Below are 11977 nucleotides of genomic sequence, written 5' to 3' on the forward strand. Positions count from 1 at the left end.
GCCAATCCACATCTGCCTTGCATTTCAGATAGATGTTCAAAGCATCGTGGACTCAACAGTCCACCATGAAAGGTTCAATTCAGATAAGGAAACAGTTTCTATAACTAATGGAAGAGCTTAACAGTTTAATGCACATAGAAACAAATCCTTCCAAAGGTGTTTTTGTAACCCTTGATGTGTCTTTGTTGCTTCAGACTAAATGTACCATCCCACGTGGCCGACATGATGACCTTTTCTAAGGACTTGAGCTGTAGTCCAGTTTAGCTAGTCCCAATCAGAGGGAAGTTCATACACAGTGCAGAAATTTAAGCGGACAAAATAAAAACAAATATTTACTAAGGCGCCGGAACAAGTCTTTCTTATTGGCCAGAAATTTGGCGGTGGAGAAAGTAAACATGGAAATCAACAAGTGCGGAAAAACCACTAACCAAGCAATATGGAGCAGAACTCAGACTTTATAAACGTCAATAGTTTTGTGCACTTTATTTAGAATATTCAGTTTGTTGTCTTCGGCCCAGATGTGAAGCAAACATCAGACTTCTGCGGAAGTCCAAGTCCAGTCTCATGATAACCTGTCGTTTGTCCATCTCAACAGTTTCCCATGCAGGCAGTCCATAATCCCAATAATGGGTTCACTTCCTGCAATTGGGTTGGATTATCTTCTCACTGCAATTTAACCGCACTAGGGTGTGCTAGTCCGAGACCACCTCTCAAGTAGTCTCGTGCCGTTTGCTTTGGTCCCCACCAGAGTACGAATACTTGCATTCACTACTTCTCAAATGAACCGCACCAGAGTTAGATTAAAACGGACTAAATGTTGGCTTTCGAAAAGGCCCTAAAACAAAGTAAATCCACTGCAAGGGTCGGGGGTTTGATCCAACCAAACAAACATGCACATATGATACGTTCAAAGCAATTTGAAAAAGACTTCCACGAACTGCACACTTTAAAAAGTCTCACAGGGTGCTGCTGCTCAGAGTAAACATACATAAATATATGAGAAAGAGTAACGATTTCCATTTGGCGTTTTATTGGCCCTTACATAAGCCCTGCAGAGACAAACTGCAGAAAATAAGAAAAACCGACATGTCTGGATTGAAAGAAAAGTGGAAAAATAATGAGAACATAGATGCTGGTTGTGGATAATGATGAGTCTAAATGTGAGGGCTAACCGCTCCAAAAAAACATGTGTGCTCGCTCTGTTAAGCGCCCTGTAAAAGCTTGTGCCAAGGGAGGGTACAGTAATGAACCACCACCCAGTATCCCACCAGAACAAGCTCATCATCCAGACATCTGAGGCTTGTGTTTTCTCTTTGTTTATCAAAAACATGCAGCAGTCAACCTTAAACTGCAGGTCGGACCAGTGATGCTGTTGTGCAGCGGCACTCTGTTTCACATTCAGACTGTTACAAACATTCACACCTGGGAACTACCGCAGCTTTTTACTGAGCAGCTTTACTGCAGATGAAGTTCTGAAGGTTTTTCCCACAAGGTTCCAAACCTGCCAACATACGTTCAAGCTGGGGCTATCCCCAAAAAGTAAAAATACAACTATCTTCTTCAGATATGGGATCCTGGCAATATCATCTTCAAAAATATTGTTCACGACTTTAAAGGCAGTCTACATCAAAGGCCTTAAAAACACGGTTTCAAGGAGCTGTTATTATCATCATTCAAACTTTAACACATTTTTTTTTTTGTGAAAGCAACATTTTAATAATTAGAGGAAATTAAATGACCATTTTAGTTTTTCAGTATTTTTACTTTGAGGGACTTTGCATCTTCAGTAGCTCCGTAGTGTGTTGTCTCTCCTCACTCACAATGACCCGCAGCTGAGCTTCATCAGCACCTTGTTGTGGTGAACACTGTTTTAAAAGCAGTTCTGCTGCTGTTAGAAAAACTGAAAACCCTAAAGGTGAATATTAGCCTGAATATTTAACTGTATATATAACAGTATAATCACAGTTACTCATCCCGGGTGCCTCGGATGTGCCAAGAAACACAGTAATCATGCTGATAGTTATCTACCGCCGCCGCTGCTGTGTAAGAGTCAATACCACAGTCATTCTCTGCACGTGCCTCAAAACAACACGTCCCCACAGCCCTGTGAGCACGTGGTGAGTGTTAGGGATGTGAGGATGTTTGCTCCTTGTCCATGCTTTTGACACCGGTTGTCGTTGCTTTCCCAGATGCTTCCTTACAGCTGCCTGTGTGTCATCGTCAGATACACTGCAGTGAAAAAGTTAAAAAGTGAAGAGATAGAGGAGAAAGTGAGGAAGAAGAGAAGAGGAGAGGAGAGGAGAGGAGGAGAGGGGAAGGGAAGAGGAGAGGAGAGGAGGAGGAGAGAGGGGAGGGGAAGGGAAGAGGAGAGGAGGAGGAGAGAGAGAGGAGGGGAAGGGATGAGGAGAGGAGAGGAGAAAGTAAGGAATAAGAGAAGGGAAGGGGAGAGGGGAAGGGAGGGGAAGGAGAGAGGAGAGGAGATGAGAGGAGGAGAGAGGAGAGATGAGAGAGGGGAGGAGAGGAGAGGAGAGGAGAGAGGGGAGGGGAGGGGAAGGGAAGAGGAGAGGAGAGAGAAAGGAGGGGAAGGGATGAGGAGAGGAGAGAGGAGAGGAGAAAGTAAGGAATAAGAGAAGGAAAGGGGAGAGGAGAAGGGAGGGGAAGGGGAGAGGAGAGGAAGGGATGAGGAGGAGAGAGGAGAGGAGAGAGGAGAGGAGAGGAGGTGGAGAGGAGAGAGAGAGAGGAGAGAGAGAGAGGAAAAAGTAAGGAATAAGAGAAGGGAAGGGGAGAGGAGAAGGGAGGGGAAGGGGAGAGGAGCGGAGAGGAGAGGAGAGGAGAGGAGAGGAGAGAGAGTCTATAGGTTCAGCAGAGGAAAGGTTATCTGTGACAACTGGAGAGACATAACTGGGCCAGGTGTGTGTTAACTCTCTCCTGCTGCTTTTCTCATTATAAATATCACAGAGAAGGAGATAGAGAGAGAAAAGAGGGGACGGTGGGGGAGACGACGATGACGATTGGGGGGGGGTGGTAAAGGTCAAAGCAGATGCCAGTTAGTGAGTTGGAGGGAGAGGAATAAGAGAACGCTGCAGTGAGGGGAGACAGAAAAATGAGGCCAGGGAATGACTCAGAGAGGAATGCTGGGAATGAGCAGAGAGACAGTGACAGGAGACGGAGCGGAAAAGTGCTGCAGAGATGTGAGAAGAAAGGAGGAGGGAGAATCAAGGGAGGAGAGACGACGCTGAGAACAGAGAGACTGCTGACAGACAGCTGGAGAGAGACACATGGGACAATCTGAGGTGGAGGTAAAGACCTCAAAAACACTCTGTGTGTGTGTGTGTCTCTCTCTATTGACCATACATACACCATGTAATATATAACCTGATATGAGCATCAGGTGGGTGAAGCGTCCTTCATGAAGACAATCAGGACACTGTCGCGTTAAAAAATGCTAGATAAACTGAATTTCAATTTACAAAAATATCCAAACTCTTGGCTCTTGACACGTCATACTGTGACTCTGCAGAGGAGGGTCTGAGGGTTTCAACATGGCCGCAGGGTAATGATCCCCTGTTGGTCCCCTTGTGTGGCTGTGCAGGTCACCAAGAGTGTTTAGAAAGAGATTGTAGAGTTGAACATCATATCCATCTTCAGTCACATATCCTGCTAATGTTCCTTCAACATAGAACACGTACAGCGTCTGTTTCTGTCTCTAATGCGTGCTCCTGTAGCTCCTCCATGTTTCCTCTTTTTGGGCATTAAACAACCATCAAGAGAACCGTCTCTCTTGGATCATTTAGTAAGGCTACCTTTGAACTAGCAGAAGGCCTGGAGCGTGTGTGTGTGTGTGTGTGTGTGTGTGTGTGTGTGTGTGTGTGTGTGTGTGTGTGTGTGTGTGTGTTTGCATGAGAGGAGGATTACTTTCTAACACACACACGCTGCATCCAATCACAGCCATGATGGCTCACAGAAAGAGTTAGAAACATGAGAGAGGAAGCTCACTGTGGGCTTTGTTCCCTTTAATCTCACTTATTTGTATAATTCTGACGCTTCGGGTCAGAGAGTTAGAGAGTTAGAGAGTCAGAGAGTTAGAGAGTCAGATAGTTAGAGAGTCAGAGAGTCAGAGAGTTAGAGAGTCAGAGAGTCAGAGAGTTAGAGAGTTAGAGTGTCAGAGAGTTAGAGAGTCAGAGAGTCAGAGAGTTAGAGTCAGAGAGTTAAGAGTTAGAGAGTCAGAGAGTTAGAGAGTCAGATAGTTAGAGAGTCAGAGAGTCAGAGAGTTAGAGAGTCAGAGAGTCAGAGAGTTAGAGTCAGAGAGTTAGAGAGTTAGAGAGTTAGAGAGTCAGAGAGTTAGAGAGTCAGAGCGTTAGAAAGTCAGAGAGTCAGAGAGTCAGAGAGTCAGAGAGTTAGAGAGTTAGAGAGTTAGAGAGTCAGAGAGTTAGAGAGTCAGAGAGTTAGAGAGTTAGAGAGTTAGAGAGTCAGAGAGTTAGAGAGTCAGAGAGTTAGAGAGTTAGAGAGTTATAGAGTCAGAGAGTTAGAGAGTCAGAGAGTTAGAGAGTTAGAGAGTTAGAGAGTTAGAGAGTCAGAGAGTTAGAGAGTTATAGAGTCAGAGAGTTAGAGAGTCAGAGAGTTAGAGAGTCAGAGAGACAGAGAGTTAGAGAGTCAGAGAGTCAGAGAGTTAGAGAGTCAGAGAGTCAGAGAGTTAGTCAGAGAGTTAGAGAGTCAGAGAGTTAGAGAGTCAGAGAGTTAGAGAGTTAGAGAGTTAAAGAGTTAGAAACCCAGCTGCTGAAGCGTCCAGCCTGCCTAAGTGTCCTGGAGCAAGGCACTGTGTCAACAGCTCTGACTGTAGATTAACATGCAGTTCACGGGCAACCTGAGGTCAGAATGGGGAATCTGTTATACAAAGTAAACTCCCATTATAAAAGTGGAGATATGTGCTTATTCATAACCTCTGGTGAACAACATGCAGCCGTCACAATCCTGCACGATTTAAGACGGCTGAAGACGTCTCGCTGCCGTTCTCATGTACTTGAACTTGTTTTGCACCGAGTCTTATTTTTCTGGGGAACACAGTGACTGTACTTCCATGGGAGGGTATTTTTAACCGGTGTGGCTGAACTGTAAACAGCAGCCGCTCTGTGTGTTCTCACTCCAACATTTAAACAGCGCGGCCGACAGCAGACTCCCCGCGGCAGTGAAATACTGTGTGTGAGACACAGGGAGGAGGGAGAGCATTGGAAAAGCATAATATTGTTTCAAATATTCCACCCAATCCCGACCCAGGGGTCATTAAGGAATCTCAGCAGTGTGGGGGAATGTTGCAGAAGTGGACGGGCTAATGCAAAGAAAATGTGAGTGAATCACATTAGTGGTAGTAACGCAGCTGCAGCATGTGTTAACATCATCTGATTTTGTACTTTTCTTTAATTTGATAATCTTATGGTTCAAAAATCCTGTGTTAGGATCCAGAATCACTGCCATGTTTCCAACTGTGATGAGGCCAAGTGAGCCGGGGAGACTCCCCTGTTAACACATTAGTTCTGATTGGTTGAGCAGACCACAGACCTATCGACCTTCATCCTGTACATAAGAACAATGTGATGAGGACAAAAAACTGCACTAACAAACTTGCCCTGCATCCTTTTTGCTATGCGTGCCAGCGGTTTCAACCGAAGCCGTTTTCATGCCAAAGCTCATGTCATTCTATACTGAGGCTCCACAAGTTGTGGTTCGCTTTTCAAGAATGTAATTTAGAATCAATGAGAGCCGAACAAGCAGTCCAGTCCCGTCACAGTGGCTTTCAAATATCCCTCCCTGAACTGAAGAACCAATACAGCAGCGCCGCACTTCCTGCTCGTTAACGTTCACGCCTCCTCTCACGACGACGACTTCTCTTCCTGATATGTAGTCCGGCACACTGCGAGTCAGACCACCCATGAAAAGGACACCTTCAAACCCCCCCCCCTCCTCCCTCTGCTGGAACAAGTTGGCCACCTCTTGCTTCCCTCTTCTCTCTCTGTTGTTTCAGCAGTGTCAGAGCCACTCAACGGGGGGGGGGGGTAAGCTGAGTGAGAGTCAGAAGGACAAAAACAGAAATGCATTGCTGCTTAAAGTGAAGTTGAGTCTGGGTCAGCTGACTTATAGAGCAATTACTTAATATTCCACAAGCAGATGCAGAAGTCACGACAACGGAGCTAATAAACATACATGTTGATTATAAGTGACTGTGATGCAGTCGGTCTAAAACCTCGATTTCTAAAAGCAATTTAGTCTGTAAAACACTTGGATACAGCTGCTGACGGACAGTAATCCTGCACACCAGGTCAAGGTCGTGTCGTTACCTTCTGCTCTGTTATTTTGTGTACAATCCATTTTTTTAATTGGCAAGTTTTTTGAGAAATAAAAAGGCTTTAGTTGTGTAACAGGCAGTGTTTTGATTGTCTTGTATCACTAAAATGTGTTATTCTTGCCGTTAATGAGAATTTAGAAACACTAAAAACATTTTTAGTAAAAATTGTTTAAAAAAAAAGGTTTTGCATGAATAAATGTAATCTTTTGTCTTTGTGTGTTTTTTTTATATAAAAATGCCGACCGTGTTTATCAGCAGACAGGAGGAGATCAGCACCTTTATGTACCAAATCCAGAATCACTTTTGAATAGTTTTACATTTAAAAAGATTAACAGATTAACACCTCTAGATGGCAGTATCAAAATATGAATATATAAAGGCAGTTTAGTTTTATGTACAAAATGCATTTGCACTAAATATTAGAGGCCACATGCAACTCTATAAAGATGGTATGATGAAGGTATGCAAGTCTACGTATGTTTCCTATTGTCATATATGTCATGATTACACTTCACATAGCAAGAATCTATCGGGACAAATCACAAAGAGCCCGTAAAGAGATCGTGTGCTTTGATTGTTAGTAATCATTCAATCATTGTGTGCATGAAAACCTTTCCTGCAGAACGAGAGAGGAAGAAAGAGGACAGGATAACGTGACAGGCCCACCCACAGAAAGAGAAGGAGGGAAGCAGATGTTAGTTTACATTCTACTCACTCACTCAAACTCACTGGACCCCAACATCAGTCCCTGAGGCACTCCACCTCACTCTCCTGCTTTGAACCCCCCCCCATGTTGGTGCCTACAGCATTATCAGGCCGGAGCAGATGATGCACCAAACAAGAAGAATCTGCAAGAACAAACCCTGGTTATCCCCCTCTCACACACACACACACACACACACACACACACACACACACACACACACACACACACACACACACACACACACACACACACAGGAAGAGAATCAACAGGATGTTTTTTGTTCTCTAAGTGAGTGAGTGTGTCTGGCACTCATCCGAACTTCCGGAAAACACTTGTGTACTTATTTCTTGAGGAGCAACATTCCAGGAGAGCATTTCAGTGACATCAGAGGACAGCAGAAAGCCTGCGACGGTCTCGGCTGGTGTACACAGTGAGCTGCATGTCTGAGATGAAGACACATTCACCATATACAGTGTTGAGTCGACAGAGGGCATGTCAGGGTGGACTGACAGCAGAGTTAAAGTCCACAGTAGGTACCTTTGGTATTATATATATCCAGTTGTGTGTTTATCCTGCAGGCAGTTACTTCTAGCTGAAGGATAAACAGCTGTACAGTCATTAATGCTCCATGTTTGAAACAAGTAACAAGACCTTGATAAAAGTAAAAGCAGAACTAGATTTTCCCAGACGTTGTGCTCTCTTCTCTGCAGTGCGTGATACAACAGGCACTATGTGGTGACTAAATGCTGAACTAATTGGTGTTTGGAAGCCGAGCTGACCAAGTCTTCATCATACTGGGAGCTGGAGTCAGTAATGGGCTGTGTTCTCAGGGTCAAGACCAAAAGAGGCGGGATTAGAGAAGCGAGCTCGTCACTGGGACGTCATCACGTTGAGCGTGGGACAGGTTATTAAATACTTTTATCTCAAATCATTTCATCAAGGATTAAAGAGACAGAACTTTCTAAATCCCATAAACACCCACACTATTCTTCAAGGACGACAAAAGATGAATCCAATCAGCATCATTTGTTCTTCTGCTTTCCTGTAGATTTAATAAAACGGTGTGATGCAATGTTCAGCTCCACTTTAAAATGAACTCCAAATCACCCACTGAATAAGTCACTGGGCTGCATGATCTGGACAGCTGCCAAAACTCTTGATGCACAATATAATTCCATATCTGTGGTGGCGGAGCAGACACTTCATTAGCGCCCAGTCGACTCAGATAAGCTCTTCATTCCAGCTCGTCGTCCTGCGGTGCCAGAGGCAGTGACTGATGTGAAGTGTCAGCGGAGAGTACAACAGGAAGAGCAAACGTCTCGCCTCGTTCTCGTCTCCATCATGCAGGAGGAATGGGACTGCTCGACAGCTCAAAATCATACTCGGCTTAAGAAGGAGGTGGAGGAGCGCAGGTGTTGCACACCTCCAGGTTCACGCTGCCGCATGCTAATGTTGTGAACATCGGTCATGTAAGTTCCTAAGTGATTATCACATTCTGAATGATGCGATGCATCAGGACGTCTTCCCCAGAAGCTCACAGCACTATGATAATTACTTCAGATGTCTCTCATTATGGAACAACGCATTGCACATAAGATAGATAGGGTGTACTTTCTATGGAAATATAATTTACAGGGTGTTTATTTCATGTTACTAGATTTCCATATGCTAAAAACAAACTAGGATCACCATCTACAATAATCTACAACGACAGATATGTCGTCACTCGACAGCTGTGGAACATGAACACATATTTAAACCTCTCATGCAAAAGCTTTAAATAGTCAAATTAAATAATTGCAGTCAAAAGTTAAGGCAGTTTCTTGTGGGCCATGCTTTTACTATTTTGAAGGCCAAATCACATGATGTTCAAAAACCCGACAGCCGTGCTTCACTTGTGCACAGACAGAAATATAAACCTTTGGACACTCCTCTGAAACCAGTGGAGTATCTGAGTATCCATCTCACAATATATGTAGATTAGATTAGATTAGCTGCAACTACTTTTGAATGCTGTCCAACATAAAGCTTGTCTGGGCGTCTTAGTTGTGCCCTTTACACAAACCCTGACCCTCAAAACAACAGCAGGCCTGCACACATCACACCTTCCTCTCTGCTCCGCACGTAACCCTTTATTTATGTTGCTCACTCTTATGTCATTATCATTCTGCTGGCACAGGAATAATGCTTGTAACTGATGAAGTAGGAGTTTCATCCATTTCACTGTTATGATGCATGACGACAGCCACAATACATAAATAGGTAAATAAATGTGCCATGGGTCAAACACTCGTCTGATGATGTGACGACCAGACTAACTGAAATCTGAAAATACTAAATCTTTCCAACTTTGGCGAACACCAGCCAGGTTAGGATGTGTTGAACCAAACAAGCCGATACATGCTAGGCACTATTGTGTATACGGGGAGTTTGCATGTGCACAAACAAGCATGCAGTCATGCTCTGCACACATGCACACACACATGCACACACACATAGTCCTACGCTTGATCCCACCTGATAATAGGACTCTAAACTAAACAAGGAGTGTTGGTTGATCTTTTCCCCTGACAGCCTGCAGAGTAAAGCTCTTAAGGGACGACACAACACAATTAGACAGACTAATTACCCCCTCCATACCACCCATTCCTCCCCCAAACCAACAGGCTGGGGCAGGCAAGACACTTCTGGCTGCCTACAAGCTTCCCAAGGACAGGGGCTACGGTATGGTGCACTGCACTACCCACTGGAGGACTAGAACGAGGATCAAATCTTACAGGGGGGGGGGGGTCGGAGCTACACGATTCTTGCAGCAGATAAAAACGATAAATAATTAAGTAAGGAACAAATCGAACACACAAGCTGGGCCCACTTCTATGGACCAAGCAGGAGACTTGTAAGAACCCAGTTGTGTTAACAAGCTGAAAGTCAAGCTGAAGTTGGCAGTTCAGCAGCAGGTTAATGATGAACCCCCCCCCCCCCTTCCTTGTAGTCACCCTGCAGGCGATTTGGACTCAGTCACGGACACGCTGGGAGGATTTAGAGGCAGGGAGCGCTGACCCGTGCTTTGATGTCTCCTGTCCACGTTTCCTCCAGGTCACGAGGAAAATCAGCAGCTTTGTTCAGTATCAGAAGCCAGAAAAAGAATCAGGGTCAGGGAGTCTTATTTTATTTTGGTCTCTGTCAGGAAGTAACGGTAGAAAGGGGGGGGGGGGGGGGATCAACTGGCCAAACAGGAAAGTTTCAGTTTGTGCTCTGACAGTTGATGTGGGACGGGCCGAGACGCTGCAGAAACTATTTGGCGGGGAGTTTTGAAACTCCTTCCTCTCCAGGACGGACCGACCCCGCCCTCTCTGTTGCAGCCTGAGAGGCCGAGCCAAACATTTGTGCAGAGAGGAAAGGACTTGGCACAGCCTTTGTTCAGTATGGTGAACCACTTAACAATCTCTGCGTCTCTTAAACCATCTGCAACATTTTGTCGTCATTGGGGGTATTAAAAATATGCAGTGGGGGCAGTGCTGGTCATCAATCTGAAATATTACCCTGCCTGGGAGACAGAATGAGGAGGAAAGCAGGGAGGAAGAGGGTTTTCAGACCATGTTCCCTTAATCTTCAGGGCTTCTCAGGTAGCACTTATTACTCTTGTATTAGTTTTCTCGACTCACTTCCAGGTACAGATCTTAATGTCCTGGATAAACACTTGAGAACACACAATCGAAACTAAACTCTCCAGCCTGCCACCAACACCCACACTCACACTGATCAGTAAATGATGTGCGGACTGAAAGTGCAGCAGGATGAGGTAATACACTGACAGCGGTGCATTACTCATCTACTTTCCCCTCTTAGTTGATGACAAAAACCAGCGACATCATCCCACCTCAGCACACATGACTCATCCTCGTGTGCTTGAAGTTTCAGAGCTACACAGACACCTGCTGAAACCAGGATGAGCCTGACACTCTCTCATCTCTGACACCTGTGGCGTGTCACTATGCTGCCTGCACAGATGCACTAACCAGAAACATAGAGTCTGTCCGTCTCCACTAACCTTGCAGATCTTGCTCTCCTCCGTCTCAGCTCTGGACTTCCCTTCAGGTGTCCTCTCCCGCTGGTATTCGGACTTGATTGACAGCTGGCAGGAGAGCCCCGGTGCGCCCTCACCTGCCCTGAGCTCATGTTGACGGGACATGTAGCCCTGCGAGGTGGCCGCCCTGACCGCGCTGGGGATGGGGAGAGCAGTATGCACTGGCTTGCTGCCCACTGTGGAGGGTTGCCTGAGCTTAGAGGCTACGCCAACCACCGGCATGATACTTCCCAAAAACAATAACACAGACGTGGGGGACAGGTCCAAAAAAGTACGGTGAGGAAAAGGAAACAAATCTTCAGTGACTCTTCTTTGATGTCTTACACAGGAGAGGAAGTAGAAACTAAAGAAAAGAAAAGAAAAAGAAAGAAGACAGCAGTTTCCTCTCAGACTGAGAGGAAAGCAACTGCGCTCATTCTGTAGCCTTCAGCCAGCAGGACTCACAGAAAGTGAGAAAGCTTCTCCTTCCTCACATTCACTCCCTCCTCCTTCTCCTCCCACAAGCGACACTCTTCCCTCCCCTTCCTCACTCTCTCTCCCTCTCTCTCTCTCTCTCTCTCTCTCTCTCTGTCAGAAGAGCAACACAAAGTCGGCCAACACAGTTCGAGGGGGCGTGAACTCCTCTGGAAGGTTTAACCAGCACTCGGCAACACTGTGACAGCAGAGACCTGTCTGGGTGTGCTCCCCAACACAGCCCCTCTCCCTCCTCCAGCACTGAACACAAGAAGAAACGCTCTCTCTCCGTCTACATCTGGAGCTGCCCCTCCCTTTGATGAGAGGGGAGAAGTCCTGAGTTATACACAATAAGGAAATCTAAACAAAGCCTATTTGATGGTTGAAATAA

General features: G+C 45.5%; 1 protein-coding gene across 4 annotated transcripts in view; it reads right to left on the reverse strand.

Annotated features, from left to right (window-relative positions):
- nav3 (neuron navigator 3) overlaps nt 1-11628 on the reverse strand; it is a 161052-nt gene extending 149424 nt beyond the window's left edge. For 2 of the 4 annotated variants that reach the window (XM_029462525.1, XM_029462522.1), the window contains exon 1: nt 11098-11628. In XM_029462525.1, the coding sequence (XP_029318385.1) occupies nt 11098-11355 (258 nt within the window). In that variant the 5' untranslated portion in view covers nt 11356-11628. The remainder of the gene's footprint in view (nt 1-11097) is intronic. The other 2 variants (XM_029462523.1, XM_029462524.1) reach the window with 1 other exon arrangement.
- Nucleotides 11629-11977: the final 349 nt, after the last annotated feature.

This window comes from Cottoperca gobio, chromosome 23 (assembly GCF_900634415.1).
Source record: "Cottoperca gobio chromosome 23, fCotGob3.1, whole genome shotgun sequence".
In the NCBI taxonomy this organism is placed as follows: Eukaryota; Metazoa; Chordata; class Actinopteri; order Perciformes; family Bovichtidae; genus Cottoperca; species Cottoperca gobio.